The sequence below is a fragment of the Aristolochia californica genome, unplaced genomic scaffold (assembly GCF_029961685.1).
Source record: "Aristolochia californica isolate CCGP_79_NKW_82.1479 unplaced genomic scaffold, dmAriCali1.0.hap1 SCAF_4, whole genome shotgun sequence".
Lineage (NCBI taxonomy): Eukaryota > Viridiplantae > Streptophyta > Magnoliopsida > Piperales > Aristolochiaceae > Aristolochia > Aristolochia californica.
In genome coordinates, this window is record NW_027182103.1 from 40,685,968 (window position 1) to 40,713,936 (window position 27,969).

Consider the following 27,969-nt stretch of genomic DNA (forward strand, 5'->3'; position numbering starts at 1 on the left):
TCAATAATGAGGTAACGTCGGATAAGATCCATATTACTAATGAGCTGCTCAGTTTTTTCACAGATTTATACACTGATGATTATGTTAACCGGCCCAAAGTCTAGCAACTTCATTTTGGGCATCTCCCTCACTTTGCCTCTTCTATTCTCGAAACTCCTTTCTCCCAGAAGGAAATTGAAAAGGCAGTCCTGGGATTGGCTTGTGACCAGGCCTCGGGGCCAGATGGATTCAACGTTGTATTCTACCACCGTGCTTGGCCAATTATCAAGGAAGATATTTATAAGATGGTTGAAGGTTTTTACAAGATTGGCATCTCCTTCCACAGCATGGGGGCCTCATTTATCTCATTGATCCCCAAGAAGAGAAATGTTGAGAAACCTGGTGACTGTCGTCCTATCAGTCTGATCTCAAGTACTTACAAGATTATTGCTAGACTACTTGCAAACAGGCTCAAAACAGTTCTCCCTCTTGTTATCAGCCATGGTCAGAGTGGTTTCTTGAAGGGTAGAAACATTTTGGACTCCACTATGGCAGCGCATGAGTTGTTTGACCATTTTTCCCGTTCGAAGGATCCAACCTTTGCACTTAAGCTGGATTTAGAAAAGGCTTTCGATCGGGTAAATTGGGTACTTTTGGACAACATCATGATCCGGATGGGCTTTGGAGATCGTTGGAGATATTGGATTAGAAGCTGCTTGGCCTCTGCTACATACTCTCTAGTCTTGAATGGTACAACTTGCAGATGTTTCACAAGCTCAAGGGGATTGAGACAGGGAGATCCTCTCTCACCTCTCCTCTTCAATGTTGTGGCGGAATTCCTCCCTGCTATGTTACTTTCGGCCAAAGAATGTGGATGGCTCCATCCAACTAGCAGCTCCTTGGCTTTCAATATTCCTGTCCTTCAATATGCGGATGACACTTTGATATTCGGAGCTGGGACAATGGCCAACATCAGATAAGTAAAGGCAGTTTTGGGACTCTTCGAAATCTGCTCAGGTCAGAAAGTAAATTGGAGTAAAACTTCCTTGATTGGGTTCCATATAAACCCAAACTCCCTCTCAGAAATGGCAGAAGTGCTTGGTTGCTCAATCTCATCCACCCCTTGTACTTACCTCGGTCTTCCTCTGTTTACGGGCGGTATCTGCAAAGATCTTTGGACTCCAATTATTGAGAAGATGGAATTGCGGCTTGCTTCGTGGAAGGGTCGGTTGCTTAGCAAGGTTGGAAGGTTGACTCTTTTAAAATCATGTACTGCTAGCATTCCAAACCATTATTTATCCTTCATGCCTTGCCCAATCTCGATTTGTCAGCAACTTGATAAGATGAAGAAGCGCTTTCTTTGGAGAGGAAACTACCCTAATTTCAAGTACCATTTGGTCAATTGGGAGGAACTTTGCCTCCCAAAGAGCTTTGGAGGTCTTGGAATCCATCTCTCCAAAGACATGAACTGAGCTATGCTCCTTAAATGAATTTGGAGACTCAACTCATCTGCTCCAAACCCCTGGAAAAATATGGTGCTCTTGGCATTTCCTCGAATTGGTGGATTGAAGGAGGAAACAAAAGGCATTTATCTCCTATATGGAGGTCTCTCTATCTCCTCACTCCAATTTTCTCATCAGTTGTCTGATTCTATGTGGGGGATGGCCATCATATTAGATTCTGGGAAAACTAGTGGTTGGGTGATATGCCACTTCAGAACACCTTCCCTAGCCTTTAGAATTTCAAAATTAAAGAATATTACCATATTCGAACTCGTTGATAATGGGGGATGGAACATTCAACCTCGTTGTGGTCTAACTGAGCTTGAGGGCCTTGAAGCCAGCCGCCTTTTAGACACTTTGTAGCCAACCAGAATTCAAGCCAACAAATTAGATAAATTAATCTGGTGGCCAGATAAAAGTAGCTCCTTCTCAGTCTCCTCTGCTTACCTTGTTATTCTAGGCAGGATTACTCGCGGTCCCAAGCATGCAGTAGAGTTCACATGGTGTCTCAATGCTCCCCCAAAAATAAAGTTCTTCATGTAGACTGCTTGCCGCAACAAGATTCTCTCAGCTAACAATCTTAGAATTCGCGGCCAGTTCGGAGTTGACCCCATTTGCCCTTTTTGCCATGCAACTGAAGAAACTGTTAGCTGCCTGCTTCTCCTGTGCCCTTTCTCTTGGGAGATTTGGACGTTGATTATTAGCAGAATTGGGCTACATCTGCTTGTTGGAAGACTTGGTCGCCGCCTGCCGATTGCTTGCAGGGACCCCTGTCCCCGGGCTCGGGAAATCGATGATCTCTGCCCTCTCTACATTCATACCCTGGGGTCTTTGGCTAGAGCGCAATCAAAGAAAATTCAATGCCAAATTCAACACTCAAGATAGAATAATTCAAACCATCTCAGGCAATATTGCTACTTGGCTTCACTCTCGGAAAGCCTTCGCTCCTTTCTCAGGATCTTCCATCAGAAATAATTGAAGGTGCCTTGCCCAACTCCACACTTCTTCAAAGCCTCCCGTTATCTGTGAGTAGACTCCGCCACCTGCTGGTGTCCTTAAGTTAAACTTTGACGGATCTTCTTTCGGTAACCCTGGCTTAGCGGGTGTCGGTGGCGTGATTCGTGATTCTCTTAGGAACTAGATCATCTCCTTTTCCGGCCCTCTCAGTATTGCGAACTCCACAACGGCTAAACTTCAAAACCTTCTTAATGGGCTCCATGTTTTTCGAGATCACTGCTCTGGGCCTATCCTGATTGAGGGAGACTCCAAGGTGATGATTGGTTGGTGTGAGAATGCCTCTATGCCTCTGTGGCGACATTGGGATCCCTATTTTGAAATTTTGGATTTTATCAATCTTTTTGACTGTTTTTGGTCTCTCATTCCAAGATCAGCAAATTTTGTGGCTGATGCTTTAGCCAAGTAAGGAGCCTCCTTGCGATCTCTTGTTGTTAGGAGTTAACTCCTCTTTGCTCTCTTAATAAAATCACATTCATAAAAAAAAAGTAACTCAATTTAATTATCTTTCTCTGGTGCTTTGAATTTACTGATTCGAGAAAGTTGGTTCAATTTGTGACTACCTTTCTGCAACTTTTTTAAACTCTTGATAGCCACAGTTTTAGCTTGGAAATTGAATCCGAGGTTTTGCAGAATTTATTTCTCTATGGTTATGGAGCAATATTCAATTTGCTTGGTATTGTGATAACAGCCATTTTCAAAGGTATGAACCCACACATTTACCTGTCTTTGATGTTTATACAGTTTATTCTTGCAATTTATGGATCTATGGAAGTCCCATGGTTTGTTGTTCAAAAAAACTCTGCAGGTCCCAGCAGCTTCCATATCCTCGAAGGACACTCTAGGGCCACGATGTTTCTAATTTGCAACAATGCAGCACAGGGCATTCTATCCTCTTTTTTTTTCAAATATGCAGGTGAACTAGTTTGTTTTTGTTTTTAAGATCTGCTGCTAATTTTTTTTTTCCATTAGTCATTTACTTGAAATGTATTCTAACTGATTTGTCTGCACTCTTTTCAGATACAATTTTGAAGAAATATTCATCAACTGTTGCAACAATTTTTACTGGGTTTGCTTCTGCTGCTTTATTCGGTCATACCCTGACGATAAACTTTATTTTGGGAATCTCAATTGTGTTCATTTCAATGCACCAGGTGATGTCAATGACTAAAACATTTTCCTCATTATTTATTTCGCTTTGTGAACTATCCTTACATTTACTTTTCCATCTTCCAGTTCTTTTCATCCCTTTCTAAAGTGAAAGATGAACCCCAAAATGGCAAAATAGAGTTGATGGATGCTCAGAATAGTATAAGGTCTGTTGTCTTCTATTGGCTGTGCTTGTGACTTAATTAATTGCTAATTACTTTCCATGAGTATTTAATTTCTCTCTCTCTCTCTCTCTCTCTCTCTCTCTCTCTCTCTCTCTCTTATTGCTTGTTTGATAGTGAATTTGTAGGTCAAAGGCTAGGTTATGTTTGTCACTCAACTTTTTATTCAGTGTCACCTCTTATAAAGTTAGTGATGACAGGGTGTTATGGCTTGGAACTGGGACCTGACTTGGATCCCTGAATTCCAAGTTGAACTGCTGAGCTGGATCGCAACTCGGGCAGACTTGGGTCAGACTTGGTGAGGGGGAGGATTCACCCTTTGCAGAAGAATCAAGTTTGGCCCCTTGGCCCAACCTGCCCAGTCCCATTTCCGAGTCGAACTGGCTGAGTTGTGGGTCGACTTGGCAAGTCGTAACACCATGATTCTTGAATGATGGCAAAAATATATTGATCTACGCAATTTTGATAAACTCCTGATCAAAGAAATTATGATGATAATAATAACAATATGCTTTATTAATTATTTTTTTAGAAAGAGATGAATTGATTAAACCAGAAACAAACAAACAAGATTAGGCAGGCCTCCCCCTAACAAGAGGGGCATAGAGGGAGGCCCCCTGCTTAGCACACCTGTTTGCAAATCTAGGGACATGAGACCAAATACAGGTAATATGGGGAAGAATTTCCATAATGGAATAGTACACATCCCAATGGCGCCACGACGGGAAAGTGGGGGAGGAGAACCATCCAACAATCACCACAGTGTCCCCCTCAATGTGGAGTGGACCGGAGAAATGCTTACGAAAGATGATGAGGCATTTGAGGAGAGCTTGAAGCTTAGTAGCAGTGGAGTCAGCAATACCCATAGGTCCTGAATAGGACAAAAGCTGGCTTCCATCTGAATCACGAAAGACACCAACATATCTGGCCAAGCCAGGATTGCCGAGGGAGTTGCTATCAAAGTTCATCTCAATGTAGCCCAAATCAGGGGGCTGCCATAGCTACAACGCTGGAGACTTCAAAGGGCCTCCCATACGAGCAATAGTGCTCCAGTTCTCCCTGAGCGAGAGCTCCGAAAGAGTGGAAAACTCCTTGGAGTGGAGCCAGGCTGAGATGTGGCCATTAGTAGAGGAAATGACTCGGTCTAGCGAAAGATGCTTGGAGTTGAAGCTCCTATTATTGTTTTCCGTCCAGATGCCCCAAGGGATGAAAGTAACACAAGCAGAGATGATCATCTTCCCTAATTTAGGGAGGGGGATCCCGAGAAGTAAACGACTGACCGAGAGGATGTCCTCTGGCAGGCAGAGCTGAATATCAAACCGGCTGAGGATTCTCATCCAAATGAACCACTAATTGGGGCAAGCCACAAATAGGTGGCAAGAGGTCTCCTTCTCAAGGCCACAAAGGGGGCACATGATACTCACTCAGAAATTTCCACCGCATTGGAGGTTGACATCAGTGAGGATTCTGTTAAGCCCAACACTTTAGAGGAAGAACTTAACCTTTGGGGAGCAAAGAGATGCCAAATACAATTCACCTCGTGGTTGGGGGAAGCCGAGGTCCTTCCCTTGATGAGGGAGCTCTCCTCCCCCCTAGAGGTCCACCAAGCCACATGCCAGTTGAGCTTGAACGACACCATTGATCTCCAAAGATTGTTGTCAGCATTGTTGAATTTCCAGATCCATTTGAGAAACAACGCCATATTCATATCTTTAGAGAGCCTAACACCCAAACCTCCCTTGGATTTGGGAGTGCATCCATCCTTCCACCTCACCAGATGGTACTTGAATTGGTAGAGGTACGTCGCCAAAGGAATCTCTGCATCAAGTTGTCGATTTGGTGGCAAATCACAGCAGGGCAGTGCATAAACGAGAGAAAGTAAGTTGGGATCCCAGCCAAACAAAACTTAAGAAGGGTAAGCCTTTCCGCTTTAGAGAGGAAGTGACCTCCCCAAGTAGCCAAACGAGAATCCAGCCTCTCAATAACCGGGCCCCAAAGGTCTTTGCTGATGCAAGACGTAAAAAGAGGGAGTCCGAGGTAGGTGGCAGGAAGGGTAGAGATAGAGCAGCCCAAGAGATTCGCCATGGACCAAAGCTCCTCCGCGTTGATGTTGGACCTCACCAAAGATGTCTTCTGCCAATTGATTTTCTGCCCCGAAGTAATCTCAAAGAGGCCCAGCAAGGCCTTGATCTTCACAATATACTCCAAGGAACCGACCTCGAATAGTAAAGTATCATCCGCATACTGAAGGAGAGGAACCTCAAAAGTCTCAATCCTGCTAATTGGCTCAAGCCAGTCAACCTCCTTCGTCCTGTAGGTCATGGCCGAGAGGAGCTCAGCCACAATGTTGAATAAGACGGGGGAGAGTGGATTCCCTTGCCGAATACCCCTGGATCCCTTGAAGAAGCCACAAACTGACCCATTGAGGAGGAGGGAAAAGGAGGTCGAAGAGACACATGACCTGATCCAGAATCTCCAATGGTCACCAAAACCCATCTGCCCCAAAAGCTTGTGCAGGAGGTCCCAATTCACCCTGGCCTTCTCAAGATCCATCTTCAAAGCAAAGAGAGGAGCGCTAGAGCGAGAGAAGTGGTCAAAGAGCTCATGAGCTGCCATGGAGGAGTCAAGGATGTCCCTTCCCCTAAGGAAAACACCTTGACCATTGTGAATGACCAGGGGAAGGAATATCTTTAAATGCCGAGCGAGTAGCCGAGCAATAATATGCTTTATTAATTATTTTAAGAGACTCGTATTGTTCTTCATCCATGCCTATTGCTTATAACCTTTTAACCTGTTTCTTCTTTGTTTTCATCTTCAAATGATGATGTGAACTCTGAAGAAGTTGAAACTAAATTATTTCTTGGTTCTCTGTTATGCTGTATTTGTGAGGCAATGTTAATTTAATCAACATTAACACCTCTTTCTGTAAGGTTTAAGGCTTTTGCTTTACTGTTTACAATGTTCTCAAGTTGGATGTTTGTTCTTGCTTGCTATTTTAATGAAATTTGTGCTTTTCATGAAACTTTATTTTGTTATTGAGCCATTTTCATGGTTTGTTTTTCAGGTCAAAGGATATGTCTTTCATTAACATGGCAGCTGGAGCAAATGATGATGTGAGTGTCTGTATTTGGAAAACTGGGATAACGCTTTATTTTACTTGCTAAATATGTAGTCAGTGTATCATTGATTATTTTTACTATTCAATATGAATTCCAATCCTTATTTGCAGGCTAGCCATCGCATTGGTTCTGAGGACAGACAACCACTTCTGCCAACTTGATGTTACTGTTTGGCAGGTTACAATCACTTAAATTTTCCCTTTGTCTTCCTTTCGTCTGTTCATATTGTATTTACCTTGCAGGTTCCATTGCTTTTCTCTTTTGAGATCCTAGCATAATAGACCTTTGCGAACTCTTGATCAAATCCCTTTCATGACTTGCATAGAATTTGATCATGATTCAGTTGTATAGTTGCAGTTTTTGAGGTTGATACAGCATAAACTCTTGGTCAAATCCCTTGTTCAGGCAGATATGGGATGCATCTTCTCATTATAGTTCTTGCATCAGCTGATACTTTTTACTTTTTTGTACCAGATAGAACTTTGGATTCAACCCAAATGATTGAGGTTATACTTGCAGAATGTCACAGTACGAGTTTGAAATTAATGAGAAATAGAAGAATGAGAGAAGAGAGAAAGAGGTAAAAGGAGAAGAGCTGAAAGAGAGGGAGCATAGAGGAGAGCTCTTGTTAGGGTCAGAATTCGACCCCTCTTCCTTCTTATTGACTTGAGTAAATTTGAGATAAAGTTACATATTTACACCTCTTACACATAACTCCTTATAACTACCTAACTACACTTCTAAACAAGATGAAAATTGAACCATAGACACATCTAACATTCTAAACATGACTGCACTCTCACTGAAATATACCAATTAGGTAAAATGACCAAACTGCCCCTTATATACATTTATAGTTTCTGTCCAACTGAAGCATATATGTCTAGAAGCCCTAGCTTGTTACAAAATGCCCCAAATTTACGTATATTCAAAACTCTAGTAAATATATCACCAACTTGATCACAAGAATGAACATAAGGGGTAACAACTTCCTTTAGCATTATTTCATATCAAATAAAGTGGTAGTCAACTTGTATATGTTTGGTTATCTCATGAAACACTAGATTTCCGACAGTAAACATAGTTGCCTGGGTATCACAATACATGTCATAGGTTCAGTAATCCGCAGGTTTAACTCTTGAACAACTGATCTCACCCTCAACTCACTTACGATATGAGTCATAGCTATATACTCAGTTTTTGCACTAGACTGATCCACCACATTCTGCTCTTTACTCTTCCAATTTACTAAAATTTCCCCTAATAACACACAATATCTAGTAGTGGATTTTCTATCAAGTTTAGAGCCAACATAGTTTGCATTTGAGAAGGTTTTAATCTTCAAATGATTGTGAGGTTAAAGAAACAACCCCTTTTCCACGTGACCCTTTTAAATACCTCAACATCTTCTAAGCATCCTCTACATAAACCTTGCGTGGATGTTCCATAAATTGGCTTATGATAATTACAGAAAAGGATATATCAAGACGACTAATTGAGGCATAAATTAGTTTTCCAACTAATATTTGATGCATTGTTTTGTCCTGGAGCTCTTCACTACTTTTTTTTTTTTTGAAATAGTGTTGAGTTGTATTAAAAGGCTCGAATAAGCAAGATTACAAGGAGGGGGAAGCTTCCCAAACAATGAGAGATTGCTGGGATGTTCCAAATTTAGATTGGCCAAAGAATTGGCTTATCTAGGAATGTGATACGTACAAGTAATTGAGGTTACAATATCTGCAATAGAGGAAATAATTGGCCAATGCCGCCAAGTATGGGGGGGGGGGGGGGGGGGGGGGGTGCTGAATTGGAGTACCAATTGATGACCACTTTAGAGTCTCCCTCAATCAGCAGCTTCCCTAGTAGACGGTCTTTGAAAATCTTCAATCCAAAATGAAGAGCAGTCACCTCAGTAGTGTTGGAATCAGCAATACCAACATAGGAAAGAACAGTCTCTCCTCTATGGTTCCTGAAGACCCCCCCGCCCTGGCTGGTCTGGGGCATCCCAGAGCACTTCCGTCGAAGTTCAGCTTAATGCAATCACTAGGGGGAGACTCCCACTCTGCCATGACTGGAATCTTCTGAGGGCCCGTCATATGGGCCAGAAACACCAATCCCATCATGAAGATCATTGCCAAATTCCATGGGTGTCTCTATAGTTTTTGTACCTAACAAACCATACTCGTGTACATATCTATAACATACCTTGTTCGTGTGAACACAATTTTTCCTTTGCTGTTAACAACTTCAATTCCAAGGAAGTATTTTAAGGAATCTAGATCTTTGGCCTGAAAATGTTCCAGACAACTGTTTCATAATAAAAAGAGAGTGATCGCGTAGACTTAGAAGACATTACTATTTGGCTAAACTTATCAAACCATACCCTATGACTCTGTTTAAATCCATAAATTGCCTTCTTGAGCTTGCACACATTTCCAGTCTCCCCTTGAGCAATATACCCAGGAGGTTGCTTTTGCAAGTCTCTCCCTGATCAACATACCCAGGTGATTGTTCTATGTGGACCTCTTTTTTCTAAATCTCCATATAAGAAAGCATTTTTAATGTCTAATTGAAATAAGGGCCAGCCCTGGTTGACTGCCATAGAAACAAGAACATAGACAAACGTCAACTTGGCGACAGGTGAGAACGTCTTAAAAACATCATGTTGTAGGCTTGAGTATACCCCTTAGCAACCAAAAAAGCTTTATATCGTTCACTAGAACCATCTGCTCTCTATTTAATAGTGTACACCCAACGACATCCCACAACTGTAGCGCTTGAAAGGGCATCACATAAATTCTATGTACCTTTGTGATGTAAAACCTCCATTTCAACATCCATAACATGCTTCCACTAAGACAAGAAAGCACCCTGCACAGAAGAAGGAATGAGATAGAGCAAACTATTTGTACCAGATAGATAACGAATTAAATGACACATAATTGGACAATGGATGTCGAATGACATACAACCTTATGAATAGCAATACGAAGGTGTAAATCTCTTATCTCAAGATCTGTAGGCAAAGAGGATTCTAGACCAGGCGAGAGAGGAACCCTTGGCTCATTGCTGAGTGGCTTGCCGTAGGTGATATACGTGCAAGGGCTTTACTACAGTCATAGACTGTCGCGGACTAGGAACATCTTTGACAGAAGCAGGAGCAACTATATCTAAATTTGTGAAGGACAGAGTAAACTCTGTATAGGAAGTAGAGAAGAAAGGAACATCTTCAAAAGAAGTCACATTAATGGATACAAATGTTTTTCTAGTGGACTTGACAAAAATATTTGTATCCATTCTGTGTCCAAATTACCCCGAAAAACACATTTGACTGCACGAGGGGACGGGTTATTTATAGAAGAACCAAACACATGGGCAAAGCAAGCACACCCAAAAATGTGAAGGGATAGAGGAAACAAAGTAGTTGACAGAATCAAACTTTGTATGGGAATTTTACTTCCAAGTACTGAAGAAGGCATCCTGTTGATAAGAAAACATACAATACCCCAATATGATTTGGGAACACTCGTATGAATACGCATCATGCATCTAACTTCCAAAAGATGACGATTTTTATGCTCGGCCATGATGAATTATGCCATGATTCTAGCGAAAGACATCAAACTTTTGATTCATAAATTTCTATCCATTGTCAGACAAAAAATATGAAGAGATGAATCAAACTGTTTTGATTTCATTATAAAAACTTTGCAATACATCAAATACTTTTTTTTAAAGACATCATCAAGTACTTTCGGTTTCTCTCGTAAGAGATACAACCAAGTAGTATGAGTAAAATCATTAATGAAAGAAAAAAGTTACTTACATCCGAAAATACTAGAGATAGGACAAGGTCCCCATACATCAAAATGAACAATCTCAAACAAACTACTACTTTTTGTTTGACTTGAAGGAAATGTAGTTCAATGCTATTTGCCCAGTTTTCATGATTCACACTTAAACGACAAATTTGAAGGAAAAGTAGGGGATAGTTGAACTAATTCCACTAGAGAAGGATGCCCTGATCATAAATGTCATAGAAAGAGTGAAAATGTAGCATGAAATGCAGGTGGAAACTGTTGTGGGGAGCCTTCCAACTGATGTAATCCTCTCTCACACGTGGAACCAGTCATCCTCCTTGTCGTGATATCCTAAAATACACAATGAGAGGTATGAAAAGTCAATGAATAATTCATTCACTTTGTAATTTGACTAACTGACAAATTAAGTGGAAATTTGGGAACAAACATCACAAATTTATGTGACATGAACGGGATAGGTGAACTATTTTCCACTCCCTGAGCATAAGACACAAACCTAGCAAGTGTAACATGTTTAAAAACTAATAAATCACTCAAATCAATAAACAAGGATGACATACTTGACATATGGGAGGAGAGGCCTGAGTTAATAAGCTAGGAAGACATAGGATGCAGTTGTAAGGCGGACGTTCTTAAACTAGCAAAGGTAGCAATAGGGAGTGTAGGCTGAGCTACAAATGTTGAGGAAGAAGAAGCTAAAGTCAAGCGAGCGATGCGCTAGTCAAGTTGCTGCAACTCATCATAGCATCTGGTAGAATACCTACCATAGATCTAGCAGAGGACTCAGGGCTGTCATGAACCAAGGAGTTGGCCAATGTAGGCTTGCCAAACTTACTCACAGTATTTATTAAAAATGATTTGTGCAACCACAATGAACATACTTTCTGTCACCTTTACCATTAATTCAGCCTCATCCTCTACTTGAGCCATCTCGGCCTTTGCCTTTGATACTTCCACCACAACCTCTAACCGATTCTGATTTACCAAGAGTATTAAGTGCAGCTTCATTAACACCCCTAACTTCTTTACTTCATTTGGATATAATTGCTATCTCTGCATGCGTAACTCTGTTAAAGGTAGTAGAAAGTGGTAGAATGTCATATGAAGCAAGCAACTAAGCCCTGACTACATCAAAGTTTGATCCTAATTCATCTAAAAATTTTGCAACATATATCTGCCTATGTTACTTTCGAAGCTCCTTTTCATTTGTGGTGAAAAGGTGATACATTTTATTTTCCTGCAGAGTACTCTGTAACTCATCGTAGTAGTTAGTAATTGTTCTTTCATCTCGCTTCAGGCTGAAAAGTTTGTACATATAACGCTTCCAAGGAGATCCACATTTCCTTGTCTGTCTCACAGTTCATAATCTAATTTCTCTGTTTTGAATCCATACTATTGAATAACCAGGTCATGACCTGGCTATTCTCTGCTTTCTAATCTTCTGTAATAGGGATTGGTGGATCATTTCTAATAAATTTTGACTTCCTTTTGGCCTTAAAGTAGATACGAACTGACTTAGACCAACTAAGATTGTTTTGTCCATTCAACCTCTTTGTAGTAATCAAAATAGTATCTCTCTTCAGAACCTCCAAATTCCCTTGAGGGCATGATCGGAATCAGCCATAAGCACAAATAATAATCAATACAATCAACCAATAGCTTCACTACACTTTAATATCTGCGTAGATTATGTGGGCCCCACTTTAAAAAATTAGGGTTTGATAAAAAATTTAAATATGCGTCGACAACATGCATCAAGCCTGGAATAAGTGTAAATTCTGCCATAAACTGCCAAAAATGGTAAAAGATAGGCTGATGTCGACCCTCCTAGAGGTGATGCAGACATAGAACTGCTCAATGGGCACTAGGAACCATCAACCCTAAGGTTATGGCAGAAAAAGAACTCAAAAAATCAAACATTGTCTCTCAATCAATAGAAAATCCTGGGCCCACTTTAATCTTTCTTGCATTGTCAGTGTTGCCGATTCCAAATATGACAGTATTGTTTGCATACTGAAGGATGGAAATATTAAAAGCTTGATTGGTACTAGTAGGAGGGAGCCACCCAAGATTACTTGCCGAGTAAAACATAGTGAATAGGAATTCACCAACCATATTGAATAGAAGCAGGGAGAGCGGATCACCTTGTCTAATTCCTCTGGTCCCTTTGAAATTACCACATACTGAACCATTAAGGAGAAGAAAATACGAGGTTGAGCCCACGCAACTTCTGATCCAGAATCTCCATCGATCACCAAAACCCAATTTTTCCATAATCTTCACCAACCATATTGAATAGAAGCAGGGAGAGCGGATCACCTTGTCTAATTCCTCTGGTCCCTTTGAAATTACCACATACTGAACCATTAAGGAGAAGAAAATACGAGGTTGAGCCCACGCAACTTCTGATCCAGAATCTCCATCGATCACCAAAACCCAATTTTTCCATAATCTCATCTAGCAGGATCCAATTCACTCTGTTGAAAGTCTTTTCAAGATCTAGTTTCAGGGCAATTCTGGGATCCTTATTGCACCGGAAATGGTCAATAAGTTCATGAGCAGCCATAGTGGAGTCCAGAATCTCTCTTCCTAAAGCGCCTTGTCCTCTATGGATAACTGATGGGAGAAGAACTTTTAGACGATGAGCCTAGATTCTGGCTATAATCTTTTAAGCACTTGTGACGAGACTGATAAGCAGGAAATCCTCTGGCTTCTCCACACTTGCTTTCTTCGGGACCAAGGCAATAAAAGACGCGCCGATACTGTGGAAGGTGATACCATTGTTGAAAAAACCATTAATCATTGCTATGATATCCTCCTTGAGTCGAGGCCAGAATCTTTTAAAAAAAATCTCCGTTAAAGCCATCAGGGCCCAGCGCCCTATCACTTTCCTTGCCTAAACCAGCACGCTCAACTTCTCCGGCTGAAAACGACAACTCTAGGAAAGAGGCAGCTGCTGGAGAGAGACGAGAGAGATTGATATTCTGAAGCTTTCGCCTATTAGGGCATTCTTCCGAATATAAGTCTGTAAAAAACTTGAGCAACACATTAGTAATCGAAGTCCGATACGATGTTACCTCATTATTTATACATAATGAGGTAATTCGGTTGGACCTACGCTTAAGTGAATTTGAGATAAAGTTACATATTTTCCCCTCTTATACATAACTCCTTGTAACTACCTAACTACACTTCTAAACAAGATAAAAATTGAACCATAGACACACCTAAACATTCTGAACTTGACTGCACTCTCATTGAAATATACTGATCATATAAAATGACCAAACTGCCTTAAACTACATTTAATAGATCTCTTGATCAACTTTACCCATTTCAAAAATAACAACGAATATCATGGCACTTGATTATCATGCTTCAGTAATTTTAAACAAGGACAATGAAGCTTTATCCAACATACTCAGTTCAATTGATTTTAGCTTGGGAACAGATTGGACAACCTTATCTAACCTGAAAATCTTTTGAAGTGCCATAGTGTTGTTGGTCTAGTCCAACAACACCTCTTAATAGAGATTGAGGTGTTGCAAAAATGTAGCTTATTACTGAATCTTAGACCACCTTTGATTCTTTAGAAAATGATTCACAGTCAGATCAGGAAAGCTCCAGATCCTGTTTAGGCAAATTTACAGTAGGTTGCTCTTTGGGTTGTCTATATGATGTTTACCAAAAAGGGTTCCATATGGCATTAATAGCTTTTCTTTTCTTTTTTTAAATGAAAGCATTAATAGCTATACTTATCGTATTTGATTAGATTATTGGCTGAATTATATACTACCATCTACAAGATAGTGATGAATGCCAATCCTTTTTGCTTTAGAAAATTGACTGCCCAATTTAGCTAATTCACTTTAAAAGGTGTGACATTTTTGTATGAACATTTTGCTGAAATTGCTTGCCTTTTATATTTATGACAGGAATGGCATAAGAAGATTCTTTTGGCTGGACATTCAGTTACAGTTGAGCCAGTTCTTATATCGATCAATAAACTATGTCATAGAGGTGAAGAGAAACTATTCTTTTTTGTTTTCTTCTGTCCACTACTCTTGCCAGTCTTTTTTAATTGGCTCTAGCTTCTAGTGAGCTATTCAGAAAGGATGAGAAGTGAGTGGTTCCAAAATGAGCAAAAGATATAGTTGAAGCTTTTGGGTTGTATTCATCTGAAGGCAGCAAAATTCTCCTTCGTGTTGAAGTTTGATAACATGTATTCCCTTAGAATTTACTGATGATCGTCCTTCTGTATCTTCCTCTGCCTGTTCTTTAAACACTTTGAGGCCGTGGCCAGCGTGCCTTATTCTTTATGCCTCTACCCTTTTGTTTTGTCCATTTTTGAATGTGTAACATGGAATTGCGTTTTATACTAGATATGGAAGAAATTTTGACGTATCTACTCAGCTTGTTATTTTAAGGGATAAAAGAGACTTTTTCTTTGTGAATGTTATTAAATACTAGATATGGCAGAATATCTGTTTTTATCTGTGCAGACATCAGTCAAAACCAATTCATATATATAATTTTTTGGTTATAAGATGTTTTCTTACAAAGAAATAGAAAAACGTAGGAATCTTTTGACGCTATGCAGGCGTTTCCACCAGTTATGCATGAAGATTGCAGCCTTCTAGTAGTGAAATATGTGGTTTCACTTTGAAATTCCTGGAAACCTACGAACTAATGAAATTTCAAGTACATTCATCTACGAATCACCCATTTGTGGTTCAAGAAGGAATAATTTTTTTACGGAAAGTAATTAATAGTTAATTAACTAACAAACACAACCATTAGAAGAGCAGACCTTAGGCTATTATGAGCATCCATCATCTCTATTTTATCATTTGGCGATTCATCTTTTGACTTTATAATGGTAAAAATTCGAAGCTTAAGCGAGCTCAACCGTAAGAGCAGATCCATTTCTCATAGATGCGCCTGTGGTTGGGGGTGTTGGCGAGCAGCTCGGAGGCTATAGATATCAGAGTGATAGAAGAATTGCCAAAGAAGCTTTCGGTGATCCCAAAGAACCCAGGATATTCCAAATGAGGCTCTGGTTGCTAAAATTACAACATTAGATGGGAAACTCCGGCTATGTGAAGTCTTTCGTTGGTAGAGAAGAAGGATTCCCTATGATAGCCAAACAGAGGAGACCAGATCGAAGGTAAAGGCAAAATTAGGGGCGAATCAATAGAAAGCATCATCAATAAATTGAATTTTTAATATAGTCAAATAAATTGGCTGTTTAACTCCTGAATGCAAGTGTCCTCCAACTACCTTTTTTAACAAGAAGGTGGAGAATTTCCATCCGATCTTATATACACTTCATGTTGTAATCAAGAAAAATGTGTACTGAAATGGCAATGGCATTATATTCTCAAACAGTTGCAGCTTTGAGGGTAAGAAAATCGGCTATTTTGCTAGTATAATAATCTGGTTGGATGGCATTATCAGGGTTCTGAAGCTTGGAGAGAGTAGTAACACCTATGAATGAGAGAATTCCTGTTTAAGTTACTGGAATAACATAAATACCCACATTAAGAGAGATTGGATGGGTAGGACAAGAATTACCTGATAGAACAAGAAGGGTTTTGCATCCACCATTTTGCCCAAATAAGATATCTGTATCCAGTTTGTCCCCTACCATGCATATTTGAGATTTGAGTATACCAAATCTGCCATATTTCAGAAACTCAAATGAGAACAGTTTCTTTGTTTTCAAAATAATGTCTTGGTTTCAGGAATTGATCATGTGAGAGATAAATATTGCTCATTTTTTCTAGTCCATTTTTAAAAGTCACACCCAATAAGACTCAATACAAATCCAATAAGATTCTATAAAATATTAATTTGGAGCAAGAACAGAGAGAGAGAGAGAGAGAGAGAGAGCTATGTGATTGTACTTGTTTGACAGATAGTCCATCATGAATGTTGACGGTTTTCCCACAACCAGAGGTTCCTGTTGAGTTGATCCACGGATTGCACCAACCATGGAACCACCACCTGAAGATGACTTCATTAGTTTTGTAGTACATCAATAAATAGAACTCCAAGATTTTACATTATCTGCAAGAGAAACTTTTCAAAATATTCTTCAGTGGCTTCCACCTTCCTTTGACTAAGTCCTTGATGTTGTATTATCAACTACTTTCATATTTTTAACTCCAGGTACAAAGAGTATTAGGTGTAGCATTTCCAGAGCAGCGGGATAGTTTTTAAGCTACATACCTGCCCATTCTTGAGCATCAGTGAGATGCGTAACTGCATCACGATTTGTAGCTATGAAAAGACACCCTGGATTTTCACGTATACAAAGTGTTCCATACCTGAAATGTACCAAAAGTCACCAACATGAGTTCCTCAGGATCAAATATATGATTTTTATAAACATTTTGCAATCAACTCATGTCAAAGAGAGTGAATAGAAAATATATCTAGATCCATTGCATTGAGAGTTTTGAACACAAGAAAAAATGTTTCACCCACTGAATTTTGTAGTAGTTGAAGTAGCGATCAAATCCAACAATAACAGCCCCACCCTAAACAACGATGCAAACCATTGTGAATATTGGTTAGAGTTCAAGGCCAGGAAGATATAAGACCATTTACTACAATCTTATTCAATCCAGCTAGATACCAATCCATTTTTAAAAAGAATCAAATGCATAACTCTTTTACATTCTTATCATGCTCCATCATGAATCCAGGCTTCAATTCGATCTTCTTATCGCCATCTGCCTGCAGTATACCCACAAAATAAGAAAAATCAAATTTTTATTTTTCTATAGATGTTTAGAATTTAAAAAATAAATTTATAGTTCAAATTATGTTGTAGTATGTGTACATATAAATTATACATTTATCCAAATATTTTATTCATAAAAAGCAAGAATGTTTCGTGGTGAGAATAAGTAAAATACTCAACTGACTTTCAGTATTAGTGAACAAGACAGTAACAATTTAAAACATATAAAATATTTAAAAACTTTTTTTAAAATTAGTCAAATGACAGACAGTGTACTCAAGCATATATTAATTCAGTGTTATTCCATTACATTTGCGTTATACAGAAAATTTTATACATGTTCGAACTTATTACTGACCTTGGGCTTGGCTTGAAGTCAACTTAGTTCATTGGCATTCCCCACAGGTCTTCTTATTTGAGAACTCAACATTAATTTGTTCGAATATTCTTTATCAGGTCACTGTTACGATATGTTAAAATGTATATTCAATGTAATTTATATTCATAATTGTTGTATAATTTGGGATATGTATATAGGGTTATTTGATTAGGCTTAATGGGATGAGGGGGTATTGTCTTGGGCCCATGGGCCATTTTGTAACAGGAAAACCTAAAGGATATATACTTAATGAAAGGGGAAAAATCTCCAACGGACAGAATTCTGGATTTCGTCGTGTGTTTCGTTTCGCTGTGAAACCAGAGAGCTACGCTCTCTCTTGTGGATGTTTGGACTGTTCCGTCAGTCCCTTGATCTTGTTTTGTCATGGTATCAGAGCTCTGAAAGAGTAACCCCGACGTATTTCTCGTCCGACGACCTATGTTGTCCGACCCTTTTTTTTTCTGTTCACTTTCGGCATTGATTTCGGGCGCTGTTAGAAATACTTGTGGGGTGGTTTCGTTGCCGGACGAGTTACGGGGGTTCCGTTACCGGAAGGGGGAACGAAGGTAAAAAATTTTTTCTCCCGCGCGTTCGTTTCGGGTGATTAATTGGCATATGGTCATTTTGCAATTTAAAAATCTTTGGGGGCCGCTTTGCAATTTCTGAACGATTGGGGGCCACTTTGCAATTTCTGAAAGATTGGGGGCCTCTATGACATATATGCACGTTTGGGGGCCGCTTTGAAATTTATGAAAGTTTGGGGGCCGCTTTGCAATTTCTGAAAGCTTGGGGGGCTATTCTGGCATTTCTGAAAGTACAAGGATGCTTTTCGAATTTCTGAAAGTTTGGGTGTCTAATTCGAATTTCTGTTAACCTGGGGGGCAACTCTTGGATAGTAAGTGTAGGGGTCTATTTGCAATTCCTGAAAAGTGAGGGTTTATTTAGAATTTCTTATCTTGAGGGGGTGCATCAAGAATTTTGCTAGATTCAATTTTATCATGTTAGCAGATAAATCCGATTTCGTTCCTATTCGGTTCACGGGCAAGAACTACGGTACTTGGGAATTTCAGTTCCGGTTATTTGTTCAGGGAAGAGGTTTATGGGGTCATATTGATGGGAGTGATCCGGCCCCTGGCGATGCTGACGCATTGTCAAAATGGATCATCATGGATGCTAGAGTCATGACTTGGATACTTGGATTTCTTGAGCCTCACCTAGTCCCAAATCTGAGGCCCTACAAAACTGCCGCCGATATGTGGAATTACCTCCACAAAGTTTATCGTCAAACCAGCACGGCCTGTCGATTTCAAGTTGAATATGAACTTGCAAATTTCACCCAAGGCAGTCGTTCGATTGAAGAATATTTCTCGGGCTTCCAAAATCTATGGGCTGACTACACTGACATTGTTTATGAGAATGTCCCTGCTGCTGCTCTCTCTGCTGTGCAAGCTGTCCATGACACCAGTAAACGGGATCAATTCTTGATGAAGCTTCGTCCCGAGTTTGAGATTGCTCGATCACATCTGATGAATCGTCATCCGGTGCCGTCCCTAGATGCCTGTTTGAGTGAACTTCTCCGGGAGGAGCAGCGCCTTACTACTCAGGCTAGCATGACACCTCGCGTTCAGGATGATCTCTCGGCTCCTGTAGCTTATGTAGCACAAGGAAGGTCTCAGGGTCGGGACACCAGTTCTGTTCAGTGCTTCCACTGCAAGGCTTATGGTCACTTTGTTCGGGACTGCCCCAAGAAGTCGGTTCTATTCTGTAGCTACTGTAAGAAGCCGGGTCATCACATCACCGTTTGCCCTACACGACCTCCACGGAGGAAGCCTACAGCTTATCATGCATCCATTGGTACATCTAGTTCTACCACATTGCCACCTGCTGTTTCAGTCCCTATCATTCCTGTTCCACCAGCACCTGCCAGTTCCACCACTCTCACTCCTGAAATGGTACAACAGATGATCATTTCTGCCTTTTCTACTTTTGGTATCTCAGGTAAACAGAACTTTTCTACTCACCTATGGTATTTTGATTCTGGTGCCTCTAACCACATGACCAACAATGTGGTCTCTCTTTCGAATGTCTGAAAGTATGATGGCAATCTGCACATCAACACTGCTGATGGCAGCACTCTGCCTATCAGTGTTGTTGGTGATCTCTCTCCATCTTTAGCTGATGTCTTTGTGTCTCCTGACCTGTCGACAAACCTTTTGTCTGTTGGTCAATTGGTTGATAAAAACTGTAATGTTCAGTTTTCTCGCTTTGGCTGTGTTGTGCAGGATCAAGCGTCGGGGAAGGTGATCGGGAAGGGGCCTAAAGTGGGCAGGCTATTTCCACTTAAAGTCTTTCTATCCACTGTTATTCCACATTCTCCTGTACTTTCTTTTGCTTGTAATGTTGTTGGATCTGGCCCTAAGTTGTGGCATAGACGTCTAGGCCACCCAAACTCGGTTGTACTTCGTACATTATTTAAATCAAGTTTATTAGGCAATCAAGATTGTATGTCTCGTGACACGTCATTTGACTGTTCATCATGTAAACTTGGCAAAAGTAAAACTCTATCATTTCCGCATCATGCCTCGCATGCTTCCCACTGCTTTGACCTTATTCATAGTGATGTTTGGGGAATTGCTCCTGTTATCTCGCATGCACGCTTTAAGTACTTTGTCACCTTTATTGATGACTTTAGTCGATTTACCTGGGTCTACTTCCTACGAGCTAAGTCTGACGTTTTTGTCGTTTTTAAGAGGTTTCTTGCACTCATTGAAACCCAGTTCTCCGCTCACCTTAAAGTACTCCGCTCTGACTCTGGGGGCGAGTACATGTCGGCAGAATTTCAAGAATTTCTTCAAAACAAAGGCATTATCTCTCAACGTTCTTGTCCCTCGACACCCCAACAAAATGGTGTTGCTGAGCGCAAAAATCGTCACCTTCTTGATATGGTCCGCACCCTTCTCATTGAATCATCCGTTCCTCCTAGGTTTTGGTGTGAAGCTCTCTCTACCTCCGTCCATTTAATTAACCGCCTGCCTTCGCCTGTCTTGCGTCATGTCTCTCCCTTTGTTAAATTATTCGGTTATTCTCCGTCCTACACAGCTCTTCGGACGTTCGGTTGTGTTTGTTTTGTGCATTTACCTGATCATGAACGACATAAACTTACAGCTCAATCCGTTATGTGTGCATTTCTTGGGTATGCCAGTGTTCAAAAGGGCTATGTTTGCTATGATCCTCAGGCACGTCGAGTCCGTGTTTCTCGGAATGTGGTCTTCTTTGAAAACCAATATTTCTTTCCATCTCAAGTTACACTTCCGTCTACCTCTTTGTCTAGTTTGCCGAGCTTTGATGAGCCTCAATCCACTGCTTCGTTGCCCTCTTCCCCTTCTGACCTAGCGCTTGCTCCTGATCCTCCCTCTACTTCTGCTCCCCTCCATCTTCGTCGATCCACACGTAGTTCTCACCCTCCTGACCGGTATGGTTTTCCCTCCCCTGTATCTCTGGTAGCTACTTTGTCTTCTATTTCCATTCCTTCTGGATATAAACAGGCCATAGCACATGCGTGTTGGCAAAAGGCCATCCAAACTGAACTACAAGCGCTAGAGGAGAATCACACCTGGGACATTGTGGCTTGCCCTCCCACTATTCGGCCTCTTGGAAGTAAGTGGGTCTTCTCTGTCAAGCTGCGTTCCGATGGATCATTGGATAGGTACAAAGCCCGCCTTGTGGCCCTGGGGAACAGGCAGGAATATGGGATTGATTATGAGGAAATTTTTGCCCCAGTTGCCAAGATGACCACAGTCCGTACTATCTTAGCCATTGCAGCCTCTCAATCTTGGCCATTGCATCAGATGGATGTGAAGAATGCTTTTCTCCACGGTAATCTGCTGGAAGATGTCTATATGAAGCTTCCCTCGAGTATGTCTACATCCTCTCCCGATCACGTCTGCAAGCTACGACGTCCTTTGTATGGGCTTAAACAAGCCCCCCGGGCTTGGTTTGAGAAATTCCGTAGCACTCTTATTCTCCACCGGTTTACCCAGAGTCAGTATGATTCCTCCCTCTTTTATCATAAGTCTGTTGCAGGCATGGTCATTCTCTTGGTTTATGTGGATGACATTATCATTACTGGCACTGACTCTGGACTGATTCCCACGCTTCAGAAGGTGTTGCATGCCACTTTCATATGAAGGATCTTGGACGCCTCACCTACTTCTTAGGGTTGGAGGTCCATCACACACTTAAAGGTATTTTCTTAAACCAACATAAGTATATTCAAGATCTTATCACACCCGCTGGGTTGGAGGACACATCTTCGGTGGCTACCACTATGGAGGTCAATGTCAAATATCGGAAAGATGAAGGGACTCTCCTTGATGATCCGACTATCTATCGACGACTAGTCGGGAGTCTCATCTACTTGACTACTACTCGCCCGGACATTTCCTATGCTGTTCATAAGGTCAGTCAGTTTATGGCATCTCCTCGACATCTTCATCTTGCGGCCGTTCAGTGCATCATCTACTATCTGCGCGGCTCCCCTGCTCGTGGTTTATTCTTTCCTACTGGCTCTGCGCTACATCTGGTTGCCTACAGTGATGCTAATTGGGCAGGGTGCCCCGATACCCGTCGATCTACTACAGGCTGGTGTATGTTTTTAGGCGATACACTAATTTCTTGAAAATGTAAGAAACAAGATCGAGTGTCCAAGTCATCTACCGAGGCCGAGAATCGTGCTATGTCTACTGCGTGTTCGGAAGTTATTTGGCTCTGTGGTCTTCTTGCTGAGCTCCAGTTTTCTCAGCCCTCCTCTACATCGCTTCATGCAGATAATACAAGTGCTATACAGATTGCAGCCAATCCGGTTTTTCATGAGCGTACCAAGCATATTGAGGTTGACTGTCACTCCATCCGTGATACTTTGGAGCGCCGGGTAATATCTCTACCGTACATTTCTTCGGATCTTCAAGTGGCCGATGTCTTCACCAAAGCATTGTCTCAATCCCGACATAACTTTTTGGTTGGCAAATTGTTGCTGGTTGACTCACCATCATCAATTTGAGGGGGGATGTTACGATATGTTAAAATGTATATTCAATGTAATTTATATTCATAATTGTTGTATAATTTGGGATATGTATATAGGGTTATTTGATTAGGCTTAATGGGATGAGGGGGTATTGTCTTGGGCCCATGGGCCATTTTGTAACAGGAAAACCTAAAGGATATATACTTAATGAAAGGGGAAAAATCTCCAACAGACAGAATTCTGGATTTCGTCGTGTGTTTCGTTTCGCTGTGAAACCAGAGAGCTACGCTCTCTCTTGTGGATGTTTGGACTGTTCCGTCAGTCCCTTGATCTTGTTTTGTCAGTCACTTGGGGTGGCCTCTTAATGAATTCTTTCTTGTCATTGTATTCATTTCTTGAATACTCATACATTTTATCAGATGGAGAAATATGCTTCAATATGTGGTTTAAATTAATAAATGGAAAAGGCAAAAATCAAGAACAAATAGGGATGCATTAGAAACACCTAAATCATGCCTCGAAATTGGGTGTTGTCATAATAATAGAGAAAAAAACATTCTGGACCACCAAGATATTGAAATCCAGCAAGTTCTAGCTCCTTCAAAACTCCATCCTCCCCAATAACATAAGCCTGAAATCACTGAATTGTCAGATTTGGGTTATGTGTTAAAAAAGAAAAAAAAAAACTGAAATATGAATTTAGAAATCACAAAACCCAAACTGGTCCAAGGGCCCAAGGAGAGCCAAATTTAAAATGATAAAGCTATCCACTAAAGACAAATAAGAAATCACACGTGACCACAAAAATGTTAAAGATGAACCGGTTATCCTCAAAGAACTCCAAGATGTACTTGAATTTCCTATAGGTTAAAATTGTTAAAGATGAATCAGTTACCCTCAAAGAACTCCAAGTTGGACTTGAATTTCCTATATGTTCATTGGCATTTCATTGCATACCTTTTTATCTTTTGGAAAATCAATTGACTGCAAATAAGCGGCAGCAGCAAAGGAAGACGCAAAAATCTCTTCCTGAATAAAGTGAACTTCAGATATTATTTCAAGCATGCAAGGAAACAGAGGGGGTGAGAGAGAGAGAGAAGTAGATTCTGAACTGACCTCGTTTACTCTTAAACCAAGTGTTTCGAACTTTTTGCCATATTGTTTTCTGGACTTTGTAGAATTGTTTGTAACAAAAACCAGTCGTTTGCCCTGTAAAAAGAACAAAAAATTAAATTGATTGTTTCACCAACAACTCAACCTGTAAAGATATAAAAGTACTCTATCTTGATGAGGCCATTTTATATGATTACTCTGAACAAATTCTCATCACAGATAATAGGGTTCTCACAAAAAACACTTATCTGAGCAAAACCTTTGCAAAAGGAATAATCTTCATCACAATACCACTAGCAAGACTAGATTAAAGCTCTCAGGATACAAGTGAACTTTCACATGCCCAATTTGCATTCACTTCTCTTATTTCATGGAACTGGACATTATTTGACAAAATGAAATTAAATAATTTATTTAAAAGTAGAATAGGAAACCAAAGGAATGAAATGCTAGTTGAAGCATCTTTACACAACCCTTGAGCGAAGCATATCCAGAGTCTCTGGTACCCCATCAATAAGACTGTCCCCTTTCCATATGACTCCTGAGACATATTATGTAGATAGATGAAATCAATAACAGACTTTCCCCTTCATTAATCACCATTGGTAACTACCTCTAAAACACAAGTTCCAGTGTGACACAGAGAACACTGCAGAGAATGTGCCCATAGTAAAGGAAGTTACAGATTCAACATATGAGAACTAGTGCCCTAGCATCGAATACAGCAAAATCCTGCCACTTATCCATTATAGTGTCAAACTAGACTACAATCATAGTTATTTTGACTTTGACAAAACACATAAACCACTTGATGGGGAACTTAAGTAAGGTTTCACTATCAATAACTGAAAAATCAACACCTGAACTTTCAAAATTATGATAATGGCAAAAGAAGGAAAACCACAAAATTTAAGCGAAGGGAATTTTGGAGATTAACAGCACGGGTATACATGCATACTTTCCATTTTGGGTTCTCCAGTTTTTCTAATTATGCTCCACTTTCCCGGCCCAACAGCAAATAAATAATGAATTATGAGAGTATGTACCATGGCCAGAGAATAGAAGATAATGTGACACCAGTAGTTTTTTGCATATAGCACCACTCAGCTACTCACCAAGTTTTAGATCTTCTTTCACCATGTCTTTCCTTGCCTAAATATCTAGCAGTTTTTGAAATAGAGTTTGTTTACGTAAAAGAAAATCCAGATTGTTGACAGATAGAACGCATCTAGTTAAGGTAAATATCCTAATTGAAGGGTTACTGGTATGTTCCCACATCGCATATTAAAGGAACGCGGACCATACACCTTGCCATCATCGACCAAGTGCCCAAATTAAGGAAAAGATAGAAAAATCAAATGTAGCTCACTAATATGTATTTGTGTTCCTTCAAACTCCATCGACAGAGTATCAAATTTTCTGCCACAAATACAAAGACCTTTGCACCATTTCAAGTATTGAACTCAAGTGTCAGCGATCAAAATTCAGTAATATACAGAGACTCGGCGTGAAAAGTATAAAACACAGAAAGGAAATTTAACCCTTCCACAATTCCAAAACAGTCACAACACGACTCCACAAACTTTCAAACTGACTCACCATCACAATCGAAAATAAACGTCTCAACGGAATCAATCAACTCGTCAGGGTTCTTGAGCTGCTGCGCCGTCGCTCTAACGCTAAAACTCACATGAGAGCCCCCCATTTTACGGTTCCATGATCTAGGCCTGACACAAGAGAACAAGGGGTTCCGCCGGGCAGACACGTTACTCTGCCCCAAAAACCGACAATACGGGATCCTGGGGAGAAACAGAGGAGGAGAGATGCGCAGAAGTGAATGGGAGACTCTACACTGCATCTCTTCTCTTTACTCTGACGTCGCCTCTTTGTCTGCCTCTACTTTTGGAGGGGGCCATTGGTGAGTGGCGAGCTCGTCTTTTTTGGAATTCGTTTCCGAGAGCCGATGGGTGACAATGGAGGCGGGCGCTTCCTCGGTTATCCATATCAAGCGGTTGGTGTCCGAAGGATTAGCACGACGATACATATCAGAGGAGCAATTGGAATTTGGAAGTGGAAAATGAAACGAGAAACGAAAATAAAAAATCTATTTATTAAAATATCATCCACAATGAACTTGAATTGAAGTGACAAATTGAATTGAAGTGAAATAAATTGATTTAACTTCAACTCATGTTTGGGTGTTAGTGTAGATAAGTTCAAGTAGCTGGAAAACAGATTTCAGTGTTAGTGCCCCCAAATGAAAAATATGATATAAGGAAGAATGAGTAACCTTTTATAATATACTTAAATAGAATATATACCTAAACATATAATTAACTACAATTATAAGTGATTTAACGTGTAGTATTAGAATATATTAATATCTTAATTAATGAAAAACTATATTATATTACTTAATGATTATAATTTATTATAAATTAAAACAATAATTATGTGTGACTAGAATAAATTATACAAAATTAATTAAAAAATTAAAAAATAACATAAGAGAATATAATAAATAAACCTAATGGTTTAATTAATTATAGAAATTGGATAATTAAACAAATTAATGATTACAGTTTATTATAAATTAATATACTAATTACGTGTGACTAGAATAAATTATTTAAAATAAATAAAAATTTTAAAAATAACATAAACCAATATAATAAATAAATAAATTATTTCGTAATGACATAAGATATAGTTTAACATTAAAACTCACTATTTTAATACAAAATAAATAAATAAATATATTAATTTATCAATAACATAATATATTTATTTACATATTATTAATTAATAATATATTAACACAAAATGTAAATCCAATGGTTTAAAGTTTATTATAATCAAACTAATTCACTTACTTACTAAGCGCACTAACAGAATGAATTTTATAAATACAACATGAAATTCATAATCTGTAAATCCAAACATGAATCTCTAGTCATAGCAATTAATTTCCATAGATCATAGATAAAATCTGACTTTTAAAATTACTAATTTTAAATTATTATAATTCTTTAAAATTATAATAAGAGAAAAAAAAGTATGAACCTAATTCCATCTAATTTAGGTGGACCTATCTTTTAATTTAACAAAAACTATAGATTGAATGACTTAACCAATATTTTTTTTTAATCTACATCTTTTTCTTATTTCTTACATCATGTTTAAAATTTATTTTAATTTTTTCTTCAATTTAAAAATAAAGATAAAGAACATTTATAAAATAGAGAGACTTTTAAAGGAGAGAAAAATTATGTTCCGAGTTTGATTGGACTTAAATCGAACCTTCTTTTTCATTTTTTGAATGTAATAACTATTATACCCGACTATGTGTTTTGTCAAATAACTATCTCCTTCTCTGTGACCATGTAAATCTCCGTATGGCTGCATTAGATTACTACTCATCCGAGTTTGTCGTATACTATCTACTAATTCTTACCAAAAGAATTATCTTCTCTTATAGAAAAATAAGGTTTTCAATAGAAAATATATGTACAACTACACAAAAATTGTACATTTTCCCACACCCCTCCCAATTTCGGCCTAAAGGAAGTCTTCCTAACTAGCACTAATAGCTGACCGTACTTAGTTTGTCCCTAGATCCTCTGAAAAATGAATTACCACATATGTGAATATGAACTTAGTAAGATTTACTCTTGATCATAAAATAAAACTACAAAAACATAAGGAGAGTCCAAAACATTATTTCTCACCACTGATTATAGTACATAATCAAATCCAAAACTTACGCATATTTAACTCAAAAATCCGACATACCTCAAACTACCATGAATATTATCTACAAATAATAACATTGATTTAACATGAAAGTTTATAAAGGCATTTAATATAATATGAATCCACTTCAATTCCAATTATTCAATAATACAAATTTATATACTAGTAAATTTTACATAAATAT

At 39.3% G+C, this 27,969-nt stretch overlaps 2 protein-coding genes across 3 annotated transcripts in view; one reads left to right on the forward strand and one right to left on the reverse strand.

Annotated features, from left to right (window-relative positions):
- The window catches only part of LOC137962823 (CMP-sialic acid transporter 2-like), a 54,427-nt gene extending 39,215 nt beyond the window's left edge, over positions 1-15,212 (forward strand). The window contains exons 10-17 of one of the 2 annotated variants that reach the window (XR_011115170.1): positions 3,129-3,198; positions 3,304-3,411; positions 3,516-3,649; positions 3,732-3,811; positions 6,891-6,939; positions 7,056-7,122; positions 7,420-7,578; positions 14,702-15,212. Coding sequence is in view for 1 of the 2 variants with exons in the window: in XM_068809910.1 (XP_068666011.1) it covers positions 3,129-3,198; positions 3,304-3,411; positions 3,516-3,649; positions 3,732-3,811; positions 6,891-6,939; positions 7,056-7,106 (492 nt within the window). In the remaining variant the exon portion in view is untranslated. The remainder of the gene's footprint in view (positions 1-3,128; positions 3,199-3,303; positions 3,412-3,515; positions 3,650-3,731; positions 3,812-6,890; positions 6,940-7,055; positions 7,123-7,419; positions 7,579-14,701) is intronic. The other variant, XM_068809910.1, reaches the window with a different exon arrangement.
- A 746-nt stretch (positions 15,213-15,958) lies between these two features.
- Positions 15,959-26,026, reverse strand: LOC137962117 (phosphoglycolate phosphatase 1A, chloroplastic-like). The gene is made up of 11 exons (XM_068808835.1): positions 25,632-26,026; positions 24,506-24,573; positions 24,036-24,128; positions 23,877-23,948; positions 23,475-23,550; positions 17,448-17,503; positions 17,256-17,308; positions 16,998-17,095; positions 16,673-16,772; positions 16,341-16,444; positions 15,959-16,253 (listed from the first exon to the last, which is right to left on the reverse strand). The coding sequence occupies exons 1-11, from the start codon at positions 25,888-25,890 to the stop codon at positions 16,147-16,149; spliced, it is 1,086 nt and encodes a 361-aa protein (XP_068664936.1). The 5' UTR covers positions 25,891-26,026; the 3' UTR covers positions 15,959-16,146.
- Between the last annotated feature and the right edge of the window lie 1,943 nt (positions 26,027-27,969).